Consider the following 27,982-nt stretch of genomic DNA (forward strand, 5'->3'; position numbering starts at 1 on the left):
ATCCACCTACAAAAATATGCAAAATGACAAACCAGTTGAGCCCCCCCCCCCCCCCCCCCCCTTAAACACACACTTTTTAAAGGAAATATCAGCGTAATCAGGCAGCGGAGTTATTCAGATATTCTGCGAATAGTCAACTTAAATTTATCTTCTTACCCAAGACAGTTCGTTACAAAGAGGTGAATACGGGGAACTCGGTCCCTATGTGAGTCTATGGGTGGCTGAATGCATAATTTCAGAGGGGATAACTTTAGCATGCCAGCGAGCCCCCGTCGGCAAAGGGAATCTGTAGCAAGGCTAAAGTTAAGATGGCGCTTCTACCGGTGGCGATCCGGCATCTATACCCATTGGATTCTCCACTGCGTCGGAGTCGGGGCAAGTTCTGAAAATTACCCGAGATGCCTGTATCGCGCTAACTTATCCTTCGACAGCGTCTTAACATCTCCCACATTTCTGAAGCGTTTGCGCCTTGTGCCTTAGGGGCAGTGATGTGCCTAAAGGCGCCCAATGGCAAGTACGGTAATCTATCGCTTTTAATGAAGGGTAATAAAGCCCGTTTTCAGTAAGATCGAATGCACCGCGTCCTGCATCGGACACCATGACCTTTTTTGTTATGTTAGTTCCAACGGTCAGTATAAGAAAACGAGTCATGGCTAAAATATACTCACAGAATTGCCTTTTGGGTATTGCTCAAAGGGTCCGGTATGCCCGTGACGCAGTTGTTGACTTCAATCGTGACCCCAGCAGGCTTAACTGGTGTAGAAGAGAGAGGGATGGAACATCACCATCGTAAGAAGTAGCTACTGATGATGCCGAAAACGAAGGGTTAGTTTGGCTATTGTCTAAACAGGTGTCGCCTGCCCCAACATTTTCAACATTTTTTTCTCGTGCACGCACTTGAATTGCTCCACACCTGTAAATAAAATAGCAACAAGAGCAGAGAAGGGGTTAACGTATCTGGTGCAGCGAGCAAATCGTGAGTTGCGTTTTGTGCCTGCGATGATTAAAGCCCTTGAAAACTTCCAGGCACGATGGAACAGTGATAGCCTTTTTCGGCAATGCTGTAGGGCCCGCGTAAGAGCTAAACAATGTGCTCTGCACGGTGTTTGTCCAGTAGTACCTTGAAGGCCTTTAAATTCGAAAGTTTTTGCGCATGCGAGGCCACAGCATGGTACATGAATGTATCAACAACTTATTTCAACCCGCAGAATCCGCCAGAGTGGCTTAGTGACAAAAGTGGAACAATGCCGCAACTTCGATTCCCTGCATCGGTGGCTGTTTTTTATACTGAAACAAGGATTGTTGGCGGGCCAATTGGCACTTAACTTAGCGATAAAAAAAACTAAAAAAAAAAACAGGACGACGCACAGGTAGAGACACAGCGCTGAACATGTGACTTAAGACTCCAGGAAAGAAAGTACAAACATACATTAAAGAAAAGATATGTCTCAGCAGTGCCGATTATTTTCTTGTTCTTTTAATGTATGTGTGTAATTTTTTCTGGAGTATGCTGTCCAGTGTTCCCCTTTTTTCCTATTTATTGTTCGTTAAAGTGAAAATAAATTGTCAGCGCTGCTTTTTCGCGTTGTTCATCGCTTTTAGATTGTGGTGACTGACAAAATTGCGCAAGATTTTATGTGCAAGATTTTGTTTCGTTATTCCACAGCTCTTCCGATTTACTTTGTACGAGGAAAATCGAAATGAAGCTACACAGCTCTGGCTTCTTTTGCTCCGAGGTGTGGCAACTTCCCGCATTTTCGGCCAGTCACGAAGTTCTTTATACATTCAGCCACCGGCAACTTTCGCAGCTGATTGCATTGGAATAGGGCTCGTGCGAGGCGGCATCACGATGCGCCGGAAGCCACTAAACACCTCTTAAACAGCAACACTGTTCGCTACTCGGCAGAAAGCTGTGACTTGAAAGAGTTCCGAGAATAACAAAATGTGGAGATGATGGAAGTTACTCGTAGACCCGTAGCTTCTGAAAAATGTGTATTGCAGAACCATTTGTGTCAGCACTGAAAGGAAAAAGCCGGATCCCGCCCACACCGAAATTTTCGAGCCGTGGCGAGATGGGGCAAGGCCGTTTCCTCTGCCTGTTACGTAACAGACTGCTGATAGTTTTTCTGTCGCGAGCAATGCAGTGAGCTGACGCTGCTTCCTCGTCAGCGTCAGTCAATGCGCAAATTCCCGACATTAAAAAGATTATGGAACCGGAAGGAATTAGAAAGTGCGCCCACTGCACCCGGACGTTTTTTTTACAATCTTGTCTTACCACGATATTACCTTCCTTCTTGGGTACGGCCCCCGGAAACTAAATTATGCGTGCACAACTGGTGATAACACGATTGTACACTTCCCCCATGGTGGTTGCTTTTTCGTACAGTGCAAGTTTTGATGGCTGCATAGCGTTCTTGACCTGTATTTCCGCAAGCAGTAGTTTCTGCGGAAATTCCAGGTAGCATTGCCGAATTCGCCAGAACCTTTGAAGTCAAGATAAAGGTTTTCAAATACATTTCATACCTGTCGGCATCCGCTGAGCCCGGCCTAACGTTATGCGGATTCTAATTCGTGGTAAAGGGAGGAGGGATATAGTTGGCCAAGTGAAAGTGCTTACGCATTGCATACTGGTAAAAAATATTTCCTTTTGTGCCTATTTGTTTCACGTGCACTTTATGCGTGTTTGGCTTTCTCTCACAGCACCAACGTTCTGCCAGAAGAACCACCTTACAAATACATGTCCTGCAGAGAAGCTGTTAAGAACGCGCATACCTCATGACAACGCCAATCTTTTGCTTTCCCACCCAGGTATGGTGGCTTGGTGGCCTTTTACAGCCTTTGAAAAAAAAAAAATCGAGGAGACTGTCATTACCTGTGACAAGAGCGCTCGTCAGAGCGCCTTGGCGGAACACAATCTTAATGCGAGAATCATTTCTATTTATGTGTATTAAACAGTCGACGCTCATTTTGATCGCCTTTTTCTGACTTGCTCGGCCCGAGAATTACATTTTGAAAACAACAATAATCGGTTATAAAAAAAGTGAACAATTAGAGATAAGCGACAAAGAATTTGGTGCAGAGTAACTTACAGAATGTACTTTTGCAGCTCTTATGTAAGATGAGGGAAATATATTTCATTTTGACGAGAATGATCTGTTGCCTAGAATGAGATGAATCACTGCCATTGTTGCGCCGCATTCGTGGACATTCTTAGTCAAGGACACATTCAGTATTTTCTTTCCGAAGTAGGATACTTTATAAGATTAACCCCAAAACACCTTCTGTTTGTCCATGCGATTAACTCTTGACATTGTGAAGTGGCATGCTAAAATAAAAAGGACAAATTGCTCCGTGTAGCGCGTTTTGAAGCGAGATCATTCCGAGTCCGCTACGAACTGCGCAGTGCATGTTTAGGCTGAACTACGATCATCATTGCTGACGGCCTACAAAAAAAAATTACCCAAAAGTTAACCTTCAGGCTGCAAAACTAACATTACAGCTATGCCACTATGCACACAGTGCTGGTATTTATTGTACTAGTATTGTACGTTGTACCAGACATGAACGGATGCGTGGCTCTCGATGTAGAGAAAGTGCAAAAGAACTATCAGGCTACAGAATCACACATGCTTTATTTTGATTTTCACACATTTTGCTTTTCACACATCACACATTTACTGAACTGTCTTGCACATGCCGGAGATGAACACGTTTGCAGGCGCCCGCGTAATACACCGCGACGAATACGCGTCGTCTGCTAACTGCGCCCCTGTATACTTGCTCTATGCGCGCTAGGAGGCTTACTATTGAAGCAATTCCTATATATTTTATCTCTAGTTTTGTAAACACTTAATAAAAAAAGTTTCTTTTGTTTATCTTGTGCCTAGCCGGAACTTCGCAAAGAGAAGGGAACCCGCACATGGCGATCACAAGCGTCACTAAGCTGGACGAAACTGAAACTCTGTGGGGTTCGTCAGTTGATTTTACTTCTTGCGGAAACCAAACTGAAGTTGTATGTTAGTGCGTAGCCGTATCGGAGCTCGACGTCTGTGTCTGGCCACTCACTTCGGTGTCGGCGGCCGAGTACGAAAACGTGTTCTCAACTAGTTTGTGTACATTTTCGTGTACGCAGTTATACCAATCACTCAGTCAAGGCGCGATTTAACTTGAGAAACACGCACGTCGCTTTGCGACGGCCAAGCTGATCGCTCTAGGACCGATTTTGCCGCCGCTGACTAGACGCGTGCGAGACGGCGGTTGCAGCCAATAGGAGCCGCCTTCAACGTGACGTAAAGGAAGTTCTGCGGGTTTGTTTTCATCCGGCTTGTATTTTGGCGGGAGATACGGCCAAACGACGCAGTCAGGCATGGGGGCCGAATCTCCGATGGGTTTTTCCGTGGAGGCGTTCATAAATGTGGTGAAAGACTACCCATGCTTGACCAACAAGAAACATCCTGATTTCAAGAACCGTCATTAAAAAGACACAACGAGGCACCAGACCGGCGCTTTATTTGGCATGCCAGGTACGTGCAAACATTTGACTGTTCGCTCTGTCGCTATCAGCACGGCTTTTACAGAAAACAAAGGTTCAGCTGACGTGCGAAACTTGAGGTTTCTCATATCCTTAATGGGAGCCAGTTAGTTTATTTTAGCCAGATGAGGCTGATCTGGCTGAAATAAACTAACTGGCTCCCATTGTACATAATGCGCATGCGCCAGCCATGTCTTCCTCGTCGTCTCTTCTGTCACCTGCGCAACTAAACTCGTTTTTAGGAAATAACTCCCGCTCTTTCATTCATTTTAATGCCAGAAGCCTTCGAAAACATTTTGATGAATTCCATAATCTTCTTTCCATGTTTACGAACCCTTTCTCAGTAATTGCAATTACAGAAACTTGGTTATCTGAAGACGATAGAAATCTGCTTTGTTTTCCTTCCTACACACCATTTTACAGTCACAGGTCATCTAGAAATTATGTTGGTGCAGCCATATACGTATCATCAAACGGTTCCGGCAAACGAAGGTTTGATCTTGAATTAAACACGCTTCACTGTGAATCCGTCTGGCTTGAATTTGAGCATACTTTTCTTTATCTAGATAACAAAAGATTCATATTAGGCTGTATTTATCGCTCACCATCTTCTCCAGTTCCTGAATTTTGCACAAACTTGCAACGCTCCCTAAATGTTATTTCCCTCGAAAATAAAAATGCTATTATAATGGGCGACATCAACATTCATTTACTAGACGATTTGTCCTCTAACTCAAACAACTATCTAGCTGCACAAAATAGCTTCGGGTATGAATGTTTAATCAGTCTTCCACCAGCAATAGCAATGGGTCCCTCATAAATCATGCATTTTCAAATCTATTCACGGCACCAGACGCTGGAGTGCTACAAATTAATATTACCGATCACTATCCCATATTTCTGCGTTTCGATTCCGTTGCAAAACGTACTTCACCTTCCTTTATTCGGCATACATTGGACAAATGGAAATTTATCGAAGGCTTAAACATTCCCTGCAACACCAACTAATATCAATTAACGGTTGCTTCAAGACGCTTTTATAACAAAAAAAAAAGGTCCAGACAGGCTCATTTCCAGGTGTCAGCACTTTGGTTTATTTTTCAGGTTTGATGGGTAAAAAGAAATCAAAGAATCTCAAAGACACACATGCGCTCCAAGACATCGGTCAAAGTTAAAAAGACAAGTGGGTCTACCGCCAAAGATGTCCCACAGGTGAGGTGGCCCTACTTCAAAGGCATGCCTGCAGTCATGAAGAATAACCCACGGTCTGTGAGCCTTTTAGTTGCGTATTCCTTAAAACATTTCGGCGAGCGTTCATTTTTCCACAAGACGGTGACCGCTCCGCACGCACACACACACACACACACACACACACACACACACACACACACACACACACACACACACACACACACACACACACACACACACACACACACACACACACACACACACACACACACACACACACACACGCACGCACGCGCACACACACGCACACGCACGCACGCACGCACGCGCACGCGCACACGCGCACACACGCGCACACGCACACACGCACACACGCGCACACGCACACACGCACACACGCACACGCACACGCACACGCACACGCACGCACGCAGCGCTACTGTTTTGCGTTCTGCGTTTTCTTTCAGCTCTTGCAAGCTCACAGGGCTCCCTAACCAAGGAAATAATACCTTTCTCACTCGCGCCACTATCGCGTCATTTCAAAGTGACGGCCACGCTCTGCTGAATGCCGAGTATAAGTACTTCCTCCATGCTATCGCTTACTGAAAAAGCATATCATGTCGCTGTGTGCATAGCTGGTCATCTTAAAAGTCAAAGAATATGGTTACATTCCTTTCAAGTGGTTCTGGCTCCTTGCTTCAATACCAGCCCTTCCAAACCTGTGTAGGAGACTACGCAGGAGTGCAAGCACACCAGCATCTTATGTGCTGTTACCGCACCACTAAAGCTCTGTGCAGGCTGATCGAAAATAGTGCAAAATACAAGGGCGAGAGAGGGACTACACGACTGTGCACTGTCCTTGTCTTTCGTCATTGTGTTTTGTGCTGTTAATTTCTCTGTCATGCTTCACAAACCTGCCCAACCTTCCACATTAGTCATCTATGCTGGCTAGCCAACCATCGCTTCAGTAATGTATACGAAGCCCAGCTGGCTGCTAGGTCAGTGTAACTAGCTGCAGTGCAGAGCAGGAAAGTGAAGGCAATGCAGTACTTGTATCATCATCTTGCTGCATTTCCTGTTTTTCACTGCAGCTATTTTTGGTCACTTCCCTGCAGATGTCCTATACTGCTGTACTATATGCTTTACTTGCCAAGAAATTGAAAAAGAAGGGCTTTTGAATGATTATTCTGGTGGATGATTTTCACACAAAACTGCGGGATATCTAGGCAGCAGACCATCAGTCTCCTTTCAGATTCATGTCAGTGTCTGGAGAATTGTCAGCGCTAGGCTGTACAAGTTGGAGCCTTCAAAGACGAGGGTGGTTGCATGAACCTCCAAGCGCCCAATGGACTACCAGCAGGGGCTAAGAAACCTTCAGTGGTTTGGTATTACCTTGCAACTTTATGTGAAGCAGGCACGTACCCAGGATTTTTTTTCGTGAGGAGGGGGGGGGGGGGCAACCCTTCTGTGCAAATTGGGGGAAAGGACGGGGGTACCGGCCGTTACTAGTACCATGGCCTCCATGGTCACCCCGCGCGTGTTTTGCTCCGGCCGTCCCAATCAGCCGGATAGAGCGTAAGTTGAAAAGGGGGCGTGGCCGCGTCTTCCGCCGCACCGCGGCGCTCGCCACCTACGCATCAACTTTTCCTCTGCAGCTTGGCGCAAGCGAGGCAACGCGCGTTTTCGCAGCTTGCAGCCAAATTGAGTCGAGCAACCAGCTTTAACATGACAAGTACGAGACAATAACCAACAAATTTATTATGGTTAAGTTAGAAATATGAGGCGCGCAAATACAGTTTAAGCAGCAACCATACGAGCGAAACGCAGTCGGGTCTGGCACTCTTTGCTGCGGTTTCGCGTCCCTATTTTTATTTTTTTTCGATTTGTCAATGTGCCAGTGCCAGTGAGTATTTGCGAGGTTCGCTTTGTGGACCAATACAGCGCATTAGCGCGGCAGTTAAAAAAAAACTTATTATGGTCTGTAAAAACTACGCGATACATCGAAGCATGTAAACCTGCATAATTATCGTGAAATGTGCAAGTGTGTCTGTGTCTGCAATTGAGAATGATTTTTGCTTGTATTCCTGTGCGCCCAGATGTCTCAGCTAGACTGGTGGTTCCATATAAATTCAATGATTAAATGTGCTAACTCCGCTGTTTTTTTTATTTTGTAAGATCACTTTTAAAATTTGTTATTTTTTTATTTTTGTTGTCTTTTCTGTTTTCAAGTTACATTCAATTATTTAGCTCCATTTTCTCTATTTTGAAGATATTAAATATCTTATCGTGACAATTATGCACTTCTTTGCAATGACAGAAGTTTACACGGTTGGTCGTTTTCGCGATATTATTGTACGCGTTTCCGTAGTCTTTTCAGTGCTTTTTTTGGTCTTCCTTTTTGGAGAAGGTGTATGAATGCGAATTTTTTTTTATTTTGTAAGCTAGCTTTTATAATTTATGTTCTGCTTTTGGTTGTTTTAAGATTCCGTACGACCAATCGTCTCCGTTTACACTATTATAACGATTAATTACACATGTTAACTCCACCAATCATACATTTTTTGCGCAAATGCACGGCGTTAATTACAGTTTGGTCACTTTCATGACTTTTTTTATTCTTGTTTCCGTCGTTAATTTTTCTCAGAGCTTTTTATTATTTTCGTCGCTTTGCGCAGGAGATGTATAGAACTCATATTTTTGAATTTGTAAGTTCACTTTTATAATTCCTTTCTAGGTTTCGTATTTTTTGTTTTTATTATTCCGTTCGATGAACTATCTCTATTCGCGCTATTATGCATTTCTGTGCCAATGCAGGGCGTTCAAGGTTCGTCTGTTAGCGTGATTTTTTATTCACGTTTTTGTCATTATTTTCGCTGCTCCTTTATTATTGTGTGTTTTGTGAAAGAGCTGTATACGATTTATATGTTTAAATTTGTTAATATCACTTCTATATTTTTTATTTTTCTACTTTGGGTATTTTTGATTTTTTCTAAAGTACGTTCGACTAATTATCTTTATTCACGCTTTGCAGCGGTCAATTATATTAACTCCGCCAATTTAGAAATGCAGGGCTGCATATATCTGGTGCCGTACGTGGGGTACTCGACGGTTGCGTACCTCCACTTAGAATCAGCCAACATTGATAGGCTGCTGTTTTTCTATATGCAATTGTATGCCTTATGGCATAAAACGTATATTACAGTTATATGTTGGCTTTCGCTGAGCGGAATAGCGCGAGAGAGCAGTGGTGGGGTCCCTTTATAAATCAATGAAGATCGGGGGGCTCGACCTGCAAGGGCGGAAGGAGGCCAGTGCCTCGAAGGTGTGGAGTTCTCACCTGTTCCAATGAAGTACATATCCATTACAGGTGTTCTGCGTAAAAATCTTGGGCAGGAGCTGAGCAGAAATGCGGTCAATAAACTCGCAAATACACTCGTGTCCAGATTTTTTTTAACCTCCTTGGTCAAGACCAGAAAAACTGCAGCGTTGACATGCCGCGAAATGCCGCATAAACAGCGGCCGAACGGGCTGAACGATGCATTCGATGCTTAGGTGCGCTCTGCCGCCTGGCGGAGTGCGGGGGAACCAGCACACTTACAAAATTTGGCTGGGGTGCACGGCGATTGGGATGGCCGGAGCTAAACGCGCGCGGAGGAATCTCGGAGGCCATGCTAGTACAAACACGATGAACACCCAGCGTCTACCATAAAGGCGCGTAAACCGGCAAAGAAAAATGAAATTAAGTGTATCCGCTTTTGTGATGGAGACGAAAAGCGAAAACACTCGTCTGTTCGAGATTTCGGCGCACGTCAAAGATCCCTACGCGAAGTTTGCAAAATTAAAAAAGAACAGCAGCAATTAAAATATTTACAGGAATAAATGCGCGTACCGCACATTAACTAAACATTCCCTCTGCTGATGTTAAGGCATATGAAGTCGGCAGAAACAGAAGTGCATGTGCACTCGACAGGTCAGATCTCCGTGGCAAACCTCTTGCGCTTCCATATTTTTCTTCAAACAAAACCTGTGACTACTAGTTATGCAGGAAGGAAACAAAATGCTAGGTAAATCGGAGATGTCATACGCCTAATACCGGGTGTTATTACCCTAAAACCTACTCAGAGTTCTACGTTTAACGGTCCGCCATTCAAAGCGCCAACGATACAGACCTCGGAAATTGCAGTATCGAGACGCACTGCACTGCAGTATATGTAGATAAAAAACGGTTGCAAGCGTCAGCGCGTTCGTGCTTACCTATGGCAGTTTTGTAAAGAAGCTTGTTATTTCCAGGGATGCACCTTTTCGCTTCCTCGGCGCGCAGCGTGGCTTACCCTGCTGTCTTCGCCCATAGCAACGACTCAGGATGCATGGCGGGAGTGAGCTTCTCCTCCGTCCTCTCTCGTTCGGCCCGTTGGCGAAGTAAACTCGGTGCTATCTGCAGACACCTCGACGATACTCCGACATCGCAAGACTACGCTATGTTTAATGCGCCTCGTATTTTCATCCTATGGGCTCGGGGTTTTATAACCTCTCTAATACAAAGGAACAGTTCACAGACCAATGTTGAAGCCGAAATTTCTCTCGGCCAAAAGTCTGGTTGGCGTCCGTCGAGATGTCTGGCCCGGGTACATTTTCACCAATCGCCCGCTGCGCACCCGTCTCTGTCATGGTGACCATGTGCCACCTTGACTCTGTGCCTTCTCTGCTCAAGCCCGGTGTTCTCGAGGTCTGTTCATAGGAATGCAGCTCGGTGTCCGTAAAACCGCCGTTGTGCATAGGAGCCATTAACCACAATGCCTGTCGATAAACAATGCCGCTGTCACTGGCTTTAGTTGTCCGAAGGAATGCCGCCGGTGTCTCTTGCCGCCATACAACTGCGATGCGCGCCTACACTTTGTCACCCTGCCGTCGTCGGGCTTTGTAACATTCTTGCGCTTCTTTTGTGAGGCATTCTTCTTGTCCAGATGGACGCGCCGACTGTGGAATGGGGCTTTTGTACTCCCACAATGATTTTCTCTAAGCGGGTGTAACAGTCGTTAGAGGCGCAGGGCGATGGGGTCAAGCATCCCCTCGCGCCACTCCGCTCGTCGCCATCCGGCTCCAAGCCTTTGTTTCGCTTTGGCTTGTTCGGCGGACGTCGCACACGTGCACGAGCCAGACGTTGGAAGGCATTCCGCAGAGAAAACTCTACAGCGGGTTCCTCTGCGGCAAGCTGATTTCTTACCGTCAAACGCAAAAGCAGCATTTCCACAAAAACTAGTGGAAAACGCGCTGGGAGTTTGGCTCAGGGAAGGAAACGGTTAAGCCACAAACATCAGACATGGGCGATAGTATCCACCGACACCACGTCGCGCTAGGGCTGAGGACTTTGTTGAATGTTTAAAGAGAAAACGTTTTCTTCCCCACCAAAGCATCTGCGACCCGAGCCGCTGAAACCACCACCCTGGCGAAACAAGCAATAAGTTGCTGCTGTCCGAGAGGACCCAAGCACCGATTGCAGACGAACAGTGTAAACGGGGTTCAGTGAATGGCAAGTGACAGGCCGGCAGCAGAGCACGAAGCCAGTGTACAGTGGTACTGGCTTCTGTGCAAACGGAGCAAACAAACCTCGTCTGCTTTTTTTTTAAATGCGAATGCATTTATTAGCCGGGGGTTGTCTTGCTCCGTTCGCCGGCGTGCGCCTGAATTCCTCCAGCGCGAGCGCACGTGAGCGCGCGCCTCGTAGTTCTGCCTTCGTCGTCGTCGTCGTCGTAAATGCGAATGTGCGCCTGCATTCCTCCAGCGCGAGCGCACGTGAGCGCGCGCCTCGTAGTTCTGCCTTCGTCGTCTTCGTCGTCGTAAATACGAATGCATTTCTTAGTCGGGGGCTCGAGACGCCGTTGCCGCGCAGCTGGACGCGGCTATGGAAAGTGTGCGCGTGCGCTCCAAACCCTCTGACCCCATAGTCTTGGTTGGCGACTTCAACGTTGACGTGCGCAAGAAGAGTGGCGAATGGCTGGTCGAGTACATGCAGACCAGGCACTCTATGCATTGTCTCTCTGCCGGCTTCGACACGTGCCCCACTACCATTCACGGGAGTTGCATTGATCTGGTCTTTACGCGAAACTGTGACGCGCGTATGCTTCTCAAAGACCCTTTGACCGCGCACTTTAGCGATCACAAGGCAGTGATTGTGGCCGTCAGGTACAACGATAACACAAACAGGTGCTGATGAATAAATGATTACGTTCACACTCTCGTCATTAATTACGCCATTACTCGCAACACACTCATCGGTGCACCCAATGCATTCGCATTTCTGCACGATTCCCTTCGGGGAGGTGCGGGGGAATTTTTTTCACACGTTTACCACCAAATGAGGCGTCTTTTTTTCGAAATGAACCTAATCCATAAACCAAAACTAAACCAGATAAAACTACCCTGCCAAGAAAATCCCGACAACTTTCCCCTAGAAAAAATGTGGCAAAGGAATAGTTGAGGCAATGCCCTGCAAACGGGTAGGCAGATCTTACTTCGTATAGAAAATGAGCCAGACCTGCTGTGGCACGGATCAAAGAGAGCCAAATTCATTTTCCCAATGGGATTTCGCTTTTGGTGTGACTGTTGGGGTTGTTTTGTGGGTGTTTTCATCAGACTTTTTTTGCTTTTGAGTGCTGGCTTATCATGAGTTCAGACAGCAGTTAGGAGATCGGCGAATGGTCTGCCGCCAGACGTCTACGACAACGTGAACCGAAGTGAACGAAATGAAACTGAGAGATGTCAAACTATCATTTTATCTCGTCTTCCTCGTCTTACGGAGTAAATCTGGTTATTATTAATATTATATTATTATTATTATTATTACTCCAATATTTCCCATTTACGTACCTAACAAATTAGCTGCGGCTTACAAGCCATGGAAAATCCCCCCTCTCTCTGGGTACGAGCCAGGTGAAGAAGATGATATGAGTAGGCTTCTTGTGAAGCGTTTTTGAAATTTATGGCAAGGCAATGAAGAACTTCATGAGTGTCTTCAGGCGTGCTCAAAAAAGTTCCCTACGGAGCAATTCGAAAAGAACTGCTAATGCTTCCAAGAGGACTCACCGGCTCTTCATGTATAGGCGGTATTCATTGAAAAGTTTAGCGGTTCATTTCTTCGCTTGGCAACACTGGAAACTGCCAAAGACATGGCCGCTGCGCCACGGACACGGCGCGGCTTGGGCCACTGCGCCCGCACGCCGAAGAAAACACCGGCGTGCGTCGTCTGCTCCGTTCCAATCCGATTCTAAACGGTGGCATCAACAGAGATGTTAATAATCGGACTCACATTGAACTCGATGCAATACTTTGCGTTAGGTGACGTAGAGTTTCTAATGTGAAACACAGTCTTCGCTGCACACTCCTGCCACCACACCAGGTGGAATTAGGGCCCGCTGCTGCTGTTGCTGGGACGGGGGAGGCGCACCACCCCCTCAACAATGCCCCCATCACAGAGACTGAGCTCCGCAGTGCCCTCCGCAGCTGCAAGCGTAAGTTGGTGCCAGGGGCAGACGGCCTTACCTACCAGATGATCCGTAACCTGGACGAGGTGGGGTTCGGCAAGCTCCTGGTGGCCTACAACCGCATCTGGGAGACGGGGCAGCTTCCACCCGAGTGGCTGCTCGCCATCCTGAGGCCCATCCTCCAGCCGGGGAGGGGCCTCGACGCGGTCACGACATATCGACCAGTGGCTCTCACGTCCTGCGGGTGCAAGCTGCTGGAGCGGGTGGCGCTGCGCAGGATGGAGGCCATCGTGGTGGAGGAGGAGGTGATCCCAGAGCAGCTCACGGGGTTTCGGAAGCACCGAGCGGCGACCGACTCCATCACCGACGTGGTGGCGGCCCTGGAGCACGCCCGTACCACCAGGCAGGTGGCTGCCCTGGTGCTGCTCGACGTGAAGGGCGCTTTCGGCAACCTGCAGTGCCCCGCCATCTCCTATGCCATGGAGGAGGCTAGCATTTCGGGGAAGGGGGCTTCGTCGAGGCGTTCCTGACGAGCCGAACGGCACAGGTGCAGGTGGGGAACGTCTTGTCTGCACCTCGGCCAGTGGATGTCGGCACCCCACAGGGCTCCGTTATCAGCCCCTTCCTCTTCAACCTGGTGATGGCAGCCCTGCCAGGCTGCCTACCCAGAGGAGGGTTGCACAAGGTGCACATGTCGATGTACGCCGACGACATTGCCCTGTGGGTGCTGGGACGAAAAGGAGACGGCAAGGCGGTCGTGCAACAGCTGCAGGCAGCCATGGATGCGGTGCGGTACAAGCTCGAAGGTGTTGGCCTGCAGCTGTCAGCTGCAAAGACAGAGGCCATGCTGGTACACCCGAGTGCAGCCGCCCGCGGACGGACGAGGAAACTCCAAATAGATGGCGCGGAGCTCGAGTTGAAGACCAGGGTGCGCTACCTGGCGCTCACCCTGGACCACAGGGTGGACTTCCGCCAGGCCGCCAATGAGCTCCGTGCCAGGGCACAGCGCGCCACCTCGGCCGTGCGGAAGATGGTCGCCCGAGACAAAGGCTGCTCCCAGCAGACAGCCCTGCGGCTGTACAGTGCCTCGGCAGTGGGGCTACTGATGTACGCGCTACCGCTGGTCACCCTGCGGAGACCCAACTGGCGGCAGCTGGAGGGCGACCATCGGAAGGGCGTCCGCACCTGCCTGGGCCTGCCCCCAAAACTCGCAGTGCGACAAGACGCTGGCTGAGGCAGGGGTGTGGACGCTGGAGATGACGGCCGAGCAGCGGGCCCTGGGCCACATCGACCGGCTGCGCCGAGCCGAGGTGGGAGGAACCCTGCTGCAGCGGCTGCGCACCCACCGGCACTCGCGCATGGGGCGCATGCTGGTCCGGTACGAGCAGGTGGTAGGCACCATAGACATGAGGCCCTCCAGCCACCCTCCGGACCTGGCGGCCGAGTTGCACCTGGAGATTTCGGGCCTGCGCAGCAAGCGGCGCACGCCCCAATGCGGGCTGCTGCAGCTGGCCCAGGCCGTCGTCTGGAAAGACCTGGAGGGCCACACCCTGGCCTATTCGGATGGCTCTCTGCGGCAGCGGCAGGGCTCGGCTACAGCGGCCGCCATGCTTGGAGAGGCCACCCGGCAGGCCCGGCTGCACTACGCCGCATGCATCCTCGGCCACGGCAGAGCTTGTGGGGGTCCAGCTGGGCCTGGACCTGCTGCTGGAGCTGGAGCCCGCAGCCGAGCGCTGCGCCCTGGTGTGCGACTCCCGGGTGGCTCTGCTGCGCATCCGGGAGGGCGACCCGCACTCCCCTCTGGTTCGGGGCGTGCGCGAGAGGGCGGAGCGGCTGGCAGACAGGGGTTCCCGGCTGCGGCTGCAGTGGGTGCCCGGCCACATCGGGCTCGAGGGCAACGAGCGGGCGGACGAGCTAGCCGCCGAGGCCCACGAGCTGACCCCCTCGGCCACGGATGCCCAGGCAGCGGCCGACGACGCCCGCCTGCTTATACAGCGGCACGTGCGGGCACAGCACCCGGACCCACGGCTGGCCGCTGGAGAGGCCCCACCACCGGTGCGGGCTGCCCGGCTGCCCCGACAGCAGCGTTCGGCAATCCTGCGCCTCCGCGTGGGGGCTGTCTGAAAGGCTGAACGGAAACACCGCCTGGGGCTGGCCGACAGCCCTGCCTGCCAGCACTGCCGTGCACCTGTTCAGTCCCTGCTGCACCTGCTCTTCGAGTGCCCTGAGTATGCGGCAGGGAGGCCGGAACTGCTGGCAGCCCTGGGGGGAAGGGCTCGGCCGCTAGACGAGCTCCTATGGCCACCGGGCAACACCAGGGAGAGGGACAGCGTCCATGGGGCGCTGGGCGGATACCTGGCCGCCTCTGGGCTCCGCCTGGCGCTACACTCCCTGTGACTGTGGACCCAGTGACTGTGTGTCTAGACTTTTTCCTTTTTTTTCTCCCTCTTGTGGACCAGACGTTGTGTGTGCGTGTGTGACTGTGCGTTAACGTGTAAATATGCTCCTCTGTCCCCTGTCTTCTGTAAATATGTCACTGCTATCCTGTCTCTCCTCTCTATGAATATCTCACCCCTGCCCCAACTCCCACACCAGCAGGCGTTCCAGTGTCCACCCCTAGGTGTGACAATTTACGCCTGCTGGTGGTCTTTCCTCTCCTTTTCCTTGTCAATAAATTCATTCATTCATTCACAGTCGTGCTTAGGATGAACGAGTGACGGCGCACCACGGCCGGCCTAGAGCGGCGGCGCACGATGTGTTGATACGGCCTTCGCATCGGCGGCGAGAACAATGCAGCCCAGTCTCGACGTGAAGTTCCGCCACCAACGCGCGCACGCCGCTGCTCTAGCCCGGCCGTGGGCGCACTCACACGGTTGCATGGAGGAGAAGAGGGGTGCCTGATCTGCGCGCCGTGCGCACAACGTCGCCTAGCGACAGACGCTTGGCCACAGATATGACGGCGCACACTCGGTTGCCTGCATGCATTCCACGCCATTGAATACCGGCTATAGTTTTACTGTTCTTGAAGCCCTCTTGCATATGTTTACTGCCTTTTTTGCTTAAAACTCTATATTACCGTTCTTGAAAGTCAATTGCAATAAATTTTTCGTAAGAATGCCGCGCCAATTTATCCTAATATTGCTCAAATCTCCGCATAATTCTTGATTACTTGTCGCCATAGATTTCCCCTAGCTGACATGTAAAACATGTGATTCAATAGTTTTGGCGGCATTGCATTCAGGTCCGGTTCCAAACTTTCGTTGCCCCCCTCCCTCAAATTCTCGTTAGGCGGATTTGGCTCATTTCGAAAAAAAAACGCCTCATATAGCTATCAAGACCAGAATTTGTATGACGGCGTTTTAGAATGTGTATGAGGGGAGAACAGAGGTGGCGCGAGGAGACAAAAAATGGACCAAAAAATGTCGGGGGGGGGGGGTACTTCCCTGATGTGAAGTAAAACAGAAAGTAATTCCTATTGTCTCCTATTCTTTGTGTGCTTTCATGAAGCTTCCCTGTATTGGCCTGCGTGTAAGTTGAAAGAAGACTGGAGACAAATCAATTGTTACTGGGCAAAAACAAATTTGTAAGCGATGTTCAAGAAATATTTATTCGCTAACAATTGCTAGTCCTAATGTGTACCATGTGTCATTGCAATTTCGCAGAGTGCATTTTAGGCACATTGAATGCAGAAAGTTCCCGCCCCCTCCATTTTACGTAAAACTTTACAGAAGAACAGTCTCAGTTTCACCATAAGTTGTGAACAGGAAATTTTCTCTGCTAGAAACTGCTTTTGTTCAAGCTTTTTCGAGAAAGCACCTGGTGTATCTCTACCCTCTTTCAGCTGCTCCGAGCCTTGTTTCATAGGATACGCTCTTATTTTGTCTCAAAGAAATAAGATAAGTGTTCCTGTAAATTTAAATTTGACCATCATTAGAGAATTTTACTTTGATATTTCAAAACTCCATCCTCGGCTACATATGCTGCTGCTCCACTGCATTATCATCAGCTCATAATCTTTTACATGAAAATTGTACTAATCGATGTCTTACATACATATTCGCAGCATTCACGCAGGTTGCAAGTATCCCAGAGGTGCTGCACTGGATTAACTGCACCAACGTGCCAATGAAATGTCTCAAAAAACAAGGGCACTCACGGGACATTCAAGCCATCTGCCGTGCAAGGGGTGAATGTCCTAGACTGGCAGAAACTAAGCTTGCCAGCTCACGTGAGGACTTTAGCCTGGCCAGCTGCTTCCTTTGGAGCAGGTTTCAAGGAGAGAAGGCTCGGTGATTGGCTGCAAGTTAAGTAAGTAGGTATTTGCATTAAGACATTGAGGAATTTCAAGAATAGCTAGCCTGTGATGCTATAGAATAATGATTAGTTGCTGCTGTGCAATAAATAAAAATAAAGCATTGCCGGGCATGCATTCACAAAGATACGGGCTGAATACAGCAGTATATTTTGGGCTTCATTTAAAGCTTTGGTTCCGGTGTCGTGCATTGGTCCTATTTCCATGCTTTGTTATGACTGGCTGCATACTTTACAAAACTAATCTTCCCAGGGGTCTCTCACAAGCAGTGTTTGCTACCTCTTGGAAACAAACATACCCTAATGCCTCATTTTCATTAGCAGCCTTTGTTTGGGCTGTAACCACAATTTTTGAGGTCCGAAGATTGTTGTATCATTCCTAATACTCGGGGAAGTCTGGGGAGGAAAGATCTAGGGGAGGATTATTAATAAATAATGAAAGAACTGAAGTGGCGCCATTGAACAGCCCTGGTCTACAGTCGGGAAATACAGGTTAAGCATTAGGCACAGCCGTAAAAACTCTTTCGGGCCTTTGAGAGGGAGCGCATTGCTCGAAAAAAACATTAGTGAGGTTGAACACTATGGCGTTCTTGCCTCCGGGAGTGAGGAAGTAGCTTCCGCCTCCGTCAACTAATTGTGTGCAAAAGAACCAAACACTCACTTGAATAGAATCAAGCACCCATGAAGAAAGCATACTGTAGTTTTCAATGTTTTCAATATTTTTAGCAGTGCAACTTGTATGGGGCTTTTTCATTTTGAAAAATTGTCCAGAGAAATTAGGACAATTTGACCTGAATAACTGTAGCTAGAAGCAAAAAACACATCAGTCTTATTACTGCATCAGCACCCTACAAGATAAAATGGGCAGGCATCACATTCCAAGTGTAGGCATTGTTTGCCAAAGAGTGAATTTCTCTTTACTAAGCGAGCAATGGAACGGAAGATGATAGGTGTGACGTTAAGGGACAAGAAGAGAGCGCAGTGGGCCAGGGAATAAATGTGTTTTAAGGACATATTAGTAGAAATTAAGAGGAAAAGGCCGTGGGCAGGGCATGTAATGCGAAGGCAAGATAACCATTGGTCATTAAGGGTAAAGAGTGTATCCCTAGAGGAGGCAAGCGCGGCAGGGTGCGGCAGAAAGTTAGGTGGGCAGACGAGATCAAGAGGTTTGCGGGGATAAGTTAGCACAGGACCGGGATAATTGGGGATCTATGGGAGAGACCTTTTTCCTGCAGAGGGCGTAGACAGGCTGATGAACCCGCCGCGGTGGCTCAGTGGCTAAGGCGTTGTGCTGCTGAACACGAGGACGCGGGTTCGATTCCCGGCCGCGGCGGCCGCTTTTCTGATTGAGGCGGAAAGAAAAAAATGCCTCTGTGTACGAGATTTCAGCGCACGTTAAAGATCCTCTGGTGGTCAAAAATAATCCGGAGTCCTCCACTACGGCGCGCCTCGTCGCCTGCGTTGCGTCGGCGCGTTAAACCCTACAATCAATCAATCAATCAATCAATCAATCAATCAATCAATCAATCAATCAATCAATCAATCAATCAATCAATCATGATGATGATGACGATGATGATGAATTTCTCTTCTAACTTGTGCCTGAAAATATATCACTGCAGCACTTGCCAAGGTCACCATACTGATTCTGCCGCACACACTTGTTTAGTGGCCCACATGCAACTTATAAAGCAGAACATGTTAAAAGTAATGCAAACAGGAGCCTCGCTTCATGGAACTGCAGCCACATTCCTCTGCTGCATGTTTTGCGAGCAGATACTAAGGCTTGCCATTGGGCTGCTTGGGTACACATTTAAACTGGAAAAACAGTGCGTTAAAGGGGAGGGGGTACACGTGATAACACACAATCAAATTAGTGAGTTGTAGTTCAAGGCATGATAAATATACAAACAACACATTACATGGGCTTACATCAGATCTGAGCCTACTTATGTAAGCCTATACCATAAACTCGTCGTATATTAATCATGCCTTGCAAAAAACCTAATGAGTTGATTGTCCATAGTCATGTGTGCCCTTCGTTCTTCATCCTTGGTTAACGGGCTGTTTTTGTAGTTCAGGTAGATATATTAGCTGCTCTTCTCTGTTGGTGTCGCCAGAGCCCTTCTATTTCCATAATTCACCTGTAGTTTCTGAATGGGTAGAAAGGCCAAAATGCTAAAATTGGTGAACGCCATGGCTCTTAGACCACACCACTTCTCATTTACCCTACCCTTACATAAGTGTGTATGGTAATTTAGTAATTTTTACTTGACTCATTCAGTTAAGCATAAACCAAGTTGCACTTGTGCCTGTACTGTTAAAACACACCCATGGAAACGGGCATGAAAGAAGGGGTGTGCAAATAATAATTATTGTTTTTGAAGTGAATAAAAAGCAAATATTTTATTTGCATAGTTGTGAATTGGAAAAAAACATTTTCAAATCGAAGAGAATATTTTGCAATTTAAAATAAGAAAGCTGATTATGCTTCAGTAACTAGCCCTTAGAAAAATGAACGGCTGATTTCAAAAGGGTATGCAAAAATGTTTATGGCATAAATCGAACATACAGAAGCTGGCCTGTTGCGTTTACCTTTATTAATAATATTATATTTTATATAGGTACACATTTCATCTCGTGTGGTGACCTCAGTCACAGGTGTTTTAGTATTAGTGTAATGAGGCTATGTTGTCTGACGAGCTGAGATTAAGGCATCTCTCCTAAAAAATATAAACAGCAATTCTATGAACGTTTATCTCAAGAAAACTCAAGTGTATGGGGCAAGGCATGAAAAAGTTAGACTATGAATCCTCACAGGCATGCCATCATGGCATCATGACATCATCCCTTTGCAACCTTCCACTCACAAGTCCTTTTCAACAACATGCTGATTTTATTAAAAAAAAACATTTGCCCCACGAATGTCCCCATGTGCACACCATGGCATATTAAATATAGGTTCTGTCCAGGGAATTTTATGCCTAAGAGAAGCTTAACAGAAACTTATTAAAACAATTGAGACGAAAACTGCCACAAGTGCGGGGTAACAAATTGGCATGGTCAGTCCCCAAACTAGCTTCACGATGGCCATGGTGTAAATTCCTTCTCATTAAGAAAGCTTTATCTCGCTGTCTTGGAGTGCGAAGCTAGTAAAGTTTGCTGTTTTCTTGTGTCATACGTACAAAAAATAAGGAATGTTACGCTGTTAAAAAAAAGATTAACTGTGCACGTGATTTGATCGGAAAACTGGGGACTGTGTCAGTACGCAGCTAGACTGTTATCTGTAGAGAGTGGAGGGGGGCAGATTGAGCATGGACACATTATCAGGATGCAAAAACGAGAAGTCTGAGGGTGGAGTTAGTCCATCGCCAAGAAGATAAGAGGTCCTTCCCAGAAGCACCTTCTTCCTGCCCCCCTTAGCCGCAAGTCACCCATGCTTTGCGGGAAAGCTTGTAATTGATGGTTGAGGAAGCTGGTGCATGCTTGTGACTGTCGATTACAGGCACTCAAAGTGCAATACACCCTGTGCCCAACTAGTAAAAACTCGTTATAAAGAGTGTATAAAGATGACAGTGTCTCTTGGGTACCTGGAACGTGAAAATTTTGGTGTGTCTATCTGTCTGTCTGTAGGACAGACTCTCTCTGCTATTCATCCGTCTGTCGGTCTGTCTGTAGGACAGACAGACAGGCACAGTGAGTAGCACATACCTGCAGAGTAGCGCATACCTGCGGACGCATATTGGACAATGCTTTATAAAAGGTCTATCATATCAGTCATTCAACAAGTTTGACCAATCAATCAGCAAAGAATTAGCCTGCAAGCTCTAGGCAGGTTGACCACAGGAAATTTGTGTGCATTCTCTGAAGCCTAGCATACTATTATAGGCCCACAGAGGAGCACCCACTAGCATAGGTGGGTTGGACAATGCTTGATAAGCTGGAATTCGCGGTGAGTTGGATGAACACACGCTAAAAATAACAAGCAAGATTCCTCTGGCCTGCTTAATGTTGCAAATGCATCAAATAAGGCTTCCCCGTGTAACAAAAGCGAATCTGCATCACATCGTTTCTATTTTTTTTCGATATGATGTCCCTTTCGAAGGAGTGAAAAGACGTCGTGCCTTTGTTTATTGTGCAGTGCAGAGCAGTGCTGAGACGAGTAATGGCAGTGGCGGCGGACATGCCAAGGGACTGGTGGGGATTCCTGCATGGCAGGGTGTGAGCGTGGTGTTGGCGGCTCGGTTGTTGGATTCCGGCAGGTGACCCCGCTACACGTGCTTCATGCCTTGCGACGTGTGACTCAGAATGGAGTCATACGACTCTTTGCTCTATCGCTGTGAGCATCTTTAGAAGCCATACGTAAGCTGCTACACTTTACTATTAAAGGAACCCTGAAAAGGGTTCCAAAGGCTGCAGCTTTCTGCGTGAAATCGCTAGAGCACTAATTCAAGGCACGTCCTCCCACAAAAATGGTTTGAAAGCGGGTAGTACTAGTGGAGTTTTTGTATTAAAAAGTGCTAATTACTAGGCCTGGGGCTTTCTCCTTCCTATTGCGCCTTAAACTGAGGATGCTGTGAGCTCACTAGCTTGGAGCAAGACCACCTAGAGAAACCTATCAAAGCGGTCCCTCCGTGGCTAGTCCGTATATATAACTTTCGGCTTAGCAACGCAGCAGTTATTTGATCGCCCTTTTCTACAGCAGCGCAGATAATAAACCCTAGCACAGTTTTTTACCACACTATCATCCCCTTTCACTCATGTCCAACCGTTTCCACACGAAGTTCCGTTATTAATTTTATATTATTTTTATTTGTGGTGACAATTAAGCTGTAGTGGTGGCAGTGGTCGGTTCATGTGCACAGGTCGTCACCACTCGCCGTGTTGGGGGCCGTGTGGGCAGGTGTCGTGAAATTGGTGCAAGGTCGGCCCGTGCGCTGAGCATTTGTGCATACAGAAAATACTTCATGCTTTTCCCCTTTATTTATTTCTTGCAAACAGCATGCTAAATCTACAAACTGACGGACATCACTATTGTTCCTTACAAGGATAAGCTCCTCCGGAGAGACACTTGAAGAGGTGATCTCACGTGCACGCATGCACCTCTGCCTTAGCTTATTTGTGGCTGCCAAAACCGCTGCCGAACCCACCGATAGCGACGCTGAAGGGCTGTGGTGGTTACTGCGTCACAGGTGCTGTTTGGTGGCGAGGGTTCATATGCAAACTAGGAAAGCAGAAAATGTTTTTTCGCTTGTTTGTATGGTCCTTGCAGTGCATACAGGTGGAATATTTGGTAGATATTATCTTGAACGTGTACTTTAGGAATTGCGCGCGTGAAATCGCTACTTTAGAAGCCCTATTCAATCCCCTAAGACCTTGGCATGCTGGGGCAATGCAGCTCATTAAACTTTGGTGTTTGGAATGGGCATTCGAAATGGTTCCTTGCCAGTGGTGCCACCAATGTTTAAAGGTACACTGAAGTGAATTTGTCAAGCTCGTGTTTTTGCTTGCACTTCGTAGACTTGCTCAAATAAACACACTTTTCATCGTTTATCTGGTCGATAAGGTGGTATTTATTTTATAAAGCCCAAAAGTATAAAAACTACCATGCACAGTCTGCGACGGCCACATCAATTACGGTAAAGTAGGGACGTCCTTCCGAGGTGCTACGTGATTGGATGATGTCCAAGATTAGAATTCAAGCCAGCTTTGGTTTCGGTTCTGTGAAACAACATGCTTGGCATGCGACGTTATTGTTGGCTGGGAATTCTCAATATCTCAGTAACCGGCATACTGCGCTTCTGCCATGTTGTCGGCTGTAAAATGCATAAGATAAGCCTACCAGCACGCCTTGGAATCGTAACAATCACTCGCCGAGGCGTACGCAGTGGATGAATTCCCTCTCCGCGCTACCGGAGTGCACTTTTCCTCCACCTTTGGAGCTTGCCTGGCTTGTGTCTCTATCGCAAGACGCATTTTCACACCAGGCCAAGGGTCGCCTATTTTGGGACTGTGCCCGCAAGCAGTTGGTGCTTAGGGCGACACTACGCCAACGCGAACTCACCAGCGCCTTAATCAATCTCAGTCTGCATGTGTTCTGGAAACTCATTTGTGGAGCAATGAACGTTACAGCACAAAATTAGTGAATTCAGTATAGGAAACATTGCCAATGAACAAATAAATCAACTTCAAACAAAAGAATGAATAAAGAAAGAAACATGCGCTATAGGGGATTCGATCTGGCGATCTGCGAAACAATGTAACTAGTGCTCCAGACGACTCGGCCATAAGCCAGCCCTGCAAGGTACGGAAATATAAAGTATACAATGTATTGCCAGTTTACATTTTTATTTATTTCTTGCATTTCAAGCAGCTTAGATGACTATTTCTTGAATAGCACTCATGCAGTAAGCGTCCTCCAAATTTCTACAAATATCTCATCTGTAGCGGCTGCATTCCTTCGGCGGAAAAGCGTGTGCAGATGTGTGGTCGTTCTGTTGACCGCTGTGCTAGTTCACCCAGCGCAAAAAGTGCTTCCTGCACTTTGGTTTTACACTGTACGATAAAAGTTTAGGTTGATTTTAATTCCTCAGTACCTATATTAACTTCGCTGACTCTTCTTCCGCCTTCTCTAAGGCCAATGCCTTATATTTTCCTACTAGCGTACCAGTCAGCGAAGCGTCGCATGTGCGCTTGTGCAGCGCTTGTGTGGAATAACCTGGACTTGGAGCTTGACACAGTGTACATGCTAACAAACTAGAGAAAGGCATATTCGTCCATTCACAAACATGTCGTGGCTTAGTTTCAACTGAGCGAACGAATTGCGACAACCCGTCGGCGGCCGGCGGAAGGTCGGCGTGCCGTGCAGTAAGGCAGTCAAGCCAAGTCATCTCCTCCTGACGTCACACGAAAACGCCACAGAAAATGGGCGAGGGTGCAGAGAAAAGGACAGCATTTTCGAATTGATTTTTCTATAAATAAATTCGCGTAAACGCACACAGAGTGATCGAAACATGGCCTAGGGTCTCCGGACTACAATTTGCGCTAATAATCCCGCAATGTTTACAAATCACTTCAGTTTCCCTTTAATATTGTTACCGTGGAAACAAAACTCTGTTTTGTAGCCTGTTTCTTATTTTGTTCGTGAATTACACGAAATTCTCAAATAATATCCCAACAACGGCTAATCCGCCTGCTGTAGAGGGGTTCTCACACGCGCGAGCGGCGATTTCTACGCGTAGCAGACTGCTCGCCCGCACCGCAGGACCTAATCTGGCAACAACACTCCATTGTTGCCCGCGCGTCGCCCGCTGATGGCGGTACTTTCGTAGGTCCACTCTAGTTCCAGTGACTTTAGCTCCGCAGGTTGTGGGGGGAATCTGGAAGGCGTAATGGTGGCAGTATTGATTTTCGGAAATTCGGTTCTGTGAACGAAACCAGAGACTCGAGTGGGCCTGGAAGTAAATCAGAGAGCAGTTGGTAGACTGGCTGTAGGGGTCCATAGCAAATGTGATTGATTGAATGTGGAGATTAACGCGCCGAAGTTACACCTGCGATAGAGGCGCGCCATAGTTGAGGGCTCCGGATTAATTTTGACCACTTAGAGATCTTTAATATACAGGGGGAAAAAAAGTAACCAAGCGGTTCAGGTGGACATGGATTAGTCGTCCTTTGTAGCGTGCGCTACAAAAGCTGCTGACGGCTTGGTGTCCCACTCACCCAACCAACATCTTTCCGACTTGGCGGAGTTGGGTTCCGCTGCGGAGAAACGGCACTAGCGACGTGCCAGCTTGGCGACCTCGCTCACCTCGGACCGCGATGTGCAGACGACGGCGATATCATCCGTATACGCTAGAATGCGGAGTAATTTGGATTTGGAGAGGGGTGCATGGACGTGCAAAATCAGACAAAAAAAATCATGCGCCCCTTTCCGTTTCCATCATTGTCCTTAGAACCCTCCCGCAGCCCAGGGTCGGCATCGCGGGCATAACGAAGTAGTTCCCACCCAACAAATTTGTCGGCTGCAGCGAATAAACTGATGAACAGAATTGATAAAAAAGAAACTGGAGGAGGAGGAGGAGGAGGAGGAGGAGGAGGAGGAGGAGGAGGAGAGAAACGTTTATTGGAGCGAAAAGGGCTGTTGTGGGTGGGTTTCCGAGTCCGGATAGCCGCGAGTCGTGGCAGCTGCTCTTGCCCCAGACACAAGTTTAACCTGCGTCTCTAGCAGGCAGCTGATCAGCTCGCACTCCCACTGCTCCAGGGAGGGGGAAGGGATGGGATTTGGGTGGCAGTGGCAGGCCCAGAGAAGGTGGTATGTGGTGTGGGGGGTTTTACAGGACGGGCATTCGTAGGGGTACATGGTTGGTGATATGTTGTGTAGAATTGTTGTGTTGTAGTATGTCTGGGTTTGTAGTCGTCGCCAAAGGTTGTGCGTCGTTGGTGTTGAGAGATGGATAAGGAGGAGGGTAGACAAGGCGATTTCGACGGTAGTGGTACAAGACATCTGTGTAAGGACTCGGGACTGGGAATCGATTGAGAGATTCCGGTGGGTCTTCCCTGCCTTCAGGGAATGCCCGGGTAGTTAGTTCGCGGGCAGCGGCATGTGCCGCCTCATTCCCTGGAAGGTTGGCGTGGCCTGGTGTCCACATGACGTAGATGGAGGGAAGCTTGTGTATGCGTCGTAGTATGTTGAGGGCTTGAGGGGAGATACATCCTCTTTGATAGTGGCGGCATGCTTCCTGGGAGTCTGTGATGGTGACAATGTAATCTGTCGTGGCTGTGGTTGCAGCTAGAGCTATGTCAGTTTCTTCAGCTGTCGTGGAAATGGTAGTGGATAGCGTGGCGGACGTCTGGGTGTTAAGGGCTACAAGGGCGTGAGCTTGGCGGTTATGATATGCCGCTGCGTCGGCGTATCTGGTGTCGGGGTCCTTCGATTAGCGTCTCTGGAGATAGCGGACTCGCGGTGCTCGTCGGCCATTGTTGTAAAGAGGGTGCATATGGCGTGGAATGGGGGTACTTCAATGTTGGCACGGATGTCGGGAGGGATACGAGTGGATGCTTCTGTCGGAATTGTGATGTGGCGGCCAAGTTTCGCGAGAAGATTGCGTCCTGTAGGTGTTAGAGACAATCGCGTGAGTTGGTTGGCTTGTTGGGCTTCTAGTCTTTATGTCAGTGTATTATGCAGGGCGAGTTTAAGGAGGTGCTCAGTCGGCGTGAAGGACGGAAGTTCGAGTGCTATTTTATATGTCTTAAGTATCAAGGCGTCAAGTTTGGAATGCTATTTTGATTTCAAATGAACATAAGGTGTCCCGTATGCTATGCGGCTGGTGAGCAGTGCTTGGACGATACAGCGCGTGTCTTGTTCCTTTAGGCCATGACGCTGGGTGCAGATGCCTCGAATTAGATAAGTCAGTTGCATAGTCGTTTGGTGTAATTATGGTAAAAGTGCCGCCCCCGATCCATCTGTGTGAAAGGGGACTCCTAGAGTTTGGAGAGTATGGACTTGTGGTACGGGAGCAGTGGCGATGGTCACGATTGGGTCCGGCGCAGGTTTTGGGGGTCGACGGCGTGTTCTATAGCGGAGTACGAGAAGGGCGGATTTGTTAGGGGTGCAGGTGAGTCCTCGTTGCTCCAAGTATTCGAGCGTGTCGTTGATAGCTTGTTGGAGGTTGTCTTGCTGTTGTCCAGAGGAGCCGGTTGTCGTCCACATCGTTAGGTCATCGGAGTACAAGGCGTGGTGCAGGTCAGGAATGTTGGAGAGTTTGGCTGGCAGTTCAAAAAGGGCGATATTAAATAGCAGAGGGGACATTACAGATCCTTGTGGTGTTCCTTTCGCGGGAGTGGGAGAAGTGTCAGAATGGATTGGTCCTACGCGTATGGTGGCTGTCCGGTCTGTGAGAAAAGCGCGAACCTAGTTGTAAATTGCCTGTCCACAGTTGGTTGCTTGAAGTCTCTGAAAAAGGGCTCTATGTGTAACGTTGTCGAAGGCGCCTTACACAAAAAGGGTAAGTATGCAGCTGACTTGTGTTTTGCTGAGGTTATCAATGACTTGTTCTTTTATTTGGAGAAGGAGGTCTTGAGTAGATAGGTGGTTGCGGAAACCAAACATGGTGTTGGGATACAGGTCGTTGTCCTCCAGATACGCAGTCAGGCGGTAGTGTACCGTGGGCTCTAAACGCTTACGGATGCACGACGTCAACGAAATAGGGCGGAGGTTGTCTGGAGTTGTCGGTTTGTGTGCCTTGGGTATAAAAGTTATTTCTGAATGCTTACACTGGGGCGGAAGGGTTCCGGCTTCCCAGTGCTTGTTGTAGAGTGCGAGGAGAGAGGTGAGGGCCTGATTGTCGAGGTTGCGCAGGATCTTGTTCGCAATCTTGTGTTTGCCAGGCGTTGTGTTTCTCGTCAGACGGGCGAGCGCTTGTTCCAGTTCCTGAATTGTGAAGGGGGCGTCGAGGTTCGGATTTGGGAG

The 27,982-nt window shown here is 48.2% G+C and overlaps 1 protein-coding gene across 1 annotated transcript in view; it reads right to left on the bottom strand.

The window, feature by feature from the left end:
* LOC144155791 (nose resistant to fluoxetine protein 6-like) overlaps nucleotides 1-27,982 on the bottom strand; it is a 130,499-nt gene that overhangs the window by 90,285 nt on the left and 12,232 nt on the right. The window contains exon 4 of the mRNA XM_077687449.1: nucleotides 669-753. Coding sequence (XP_077543575.1) covers nucleotides 669-753 — 85 coding nt within the window. The remainder of the gene's footprint in view (nucleotides 1-668; nucleotides 754-27,982) is intronic.

The sequence above is a fragment of the Haemaphysalis longicornis genome, unplaced genomic scaffold, assembly GCF_048455015.1.
Source record: "Haemaphysalis longicornis isolate Haplotype H1 unplaced genomic scaffold, Haemaphysalis longicornis Haplotype H1 scaffold_1, whole genome shotgun sequence".
Lineage (NCBI taxonomy): Eukaryota > Metazoa > Arthropoda > Arachnida > Ixodida > Ixodidae > Haemaphysalis > Haemaphysalis longicornis.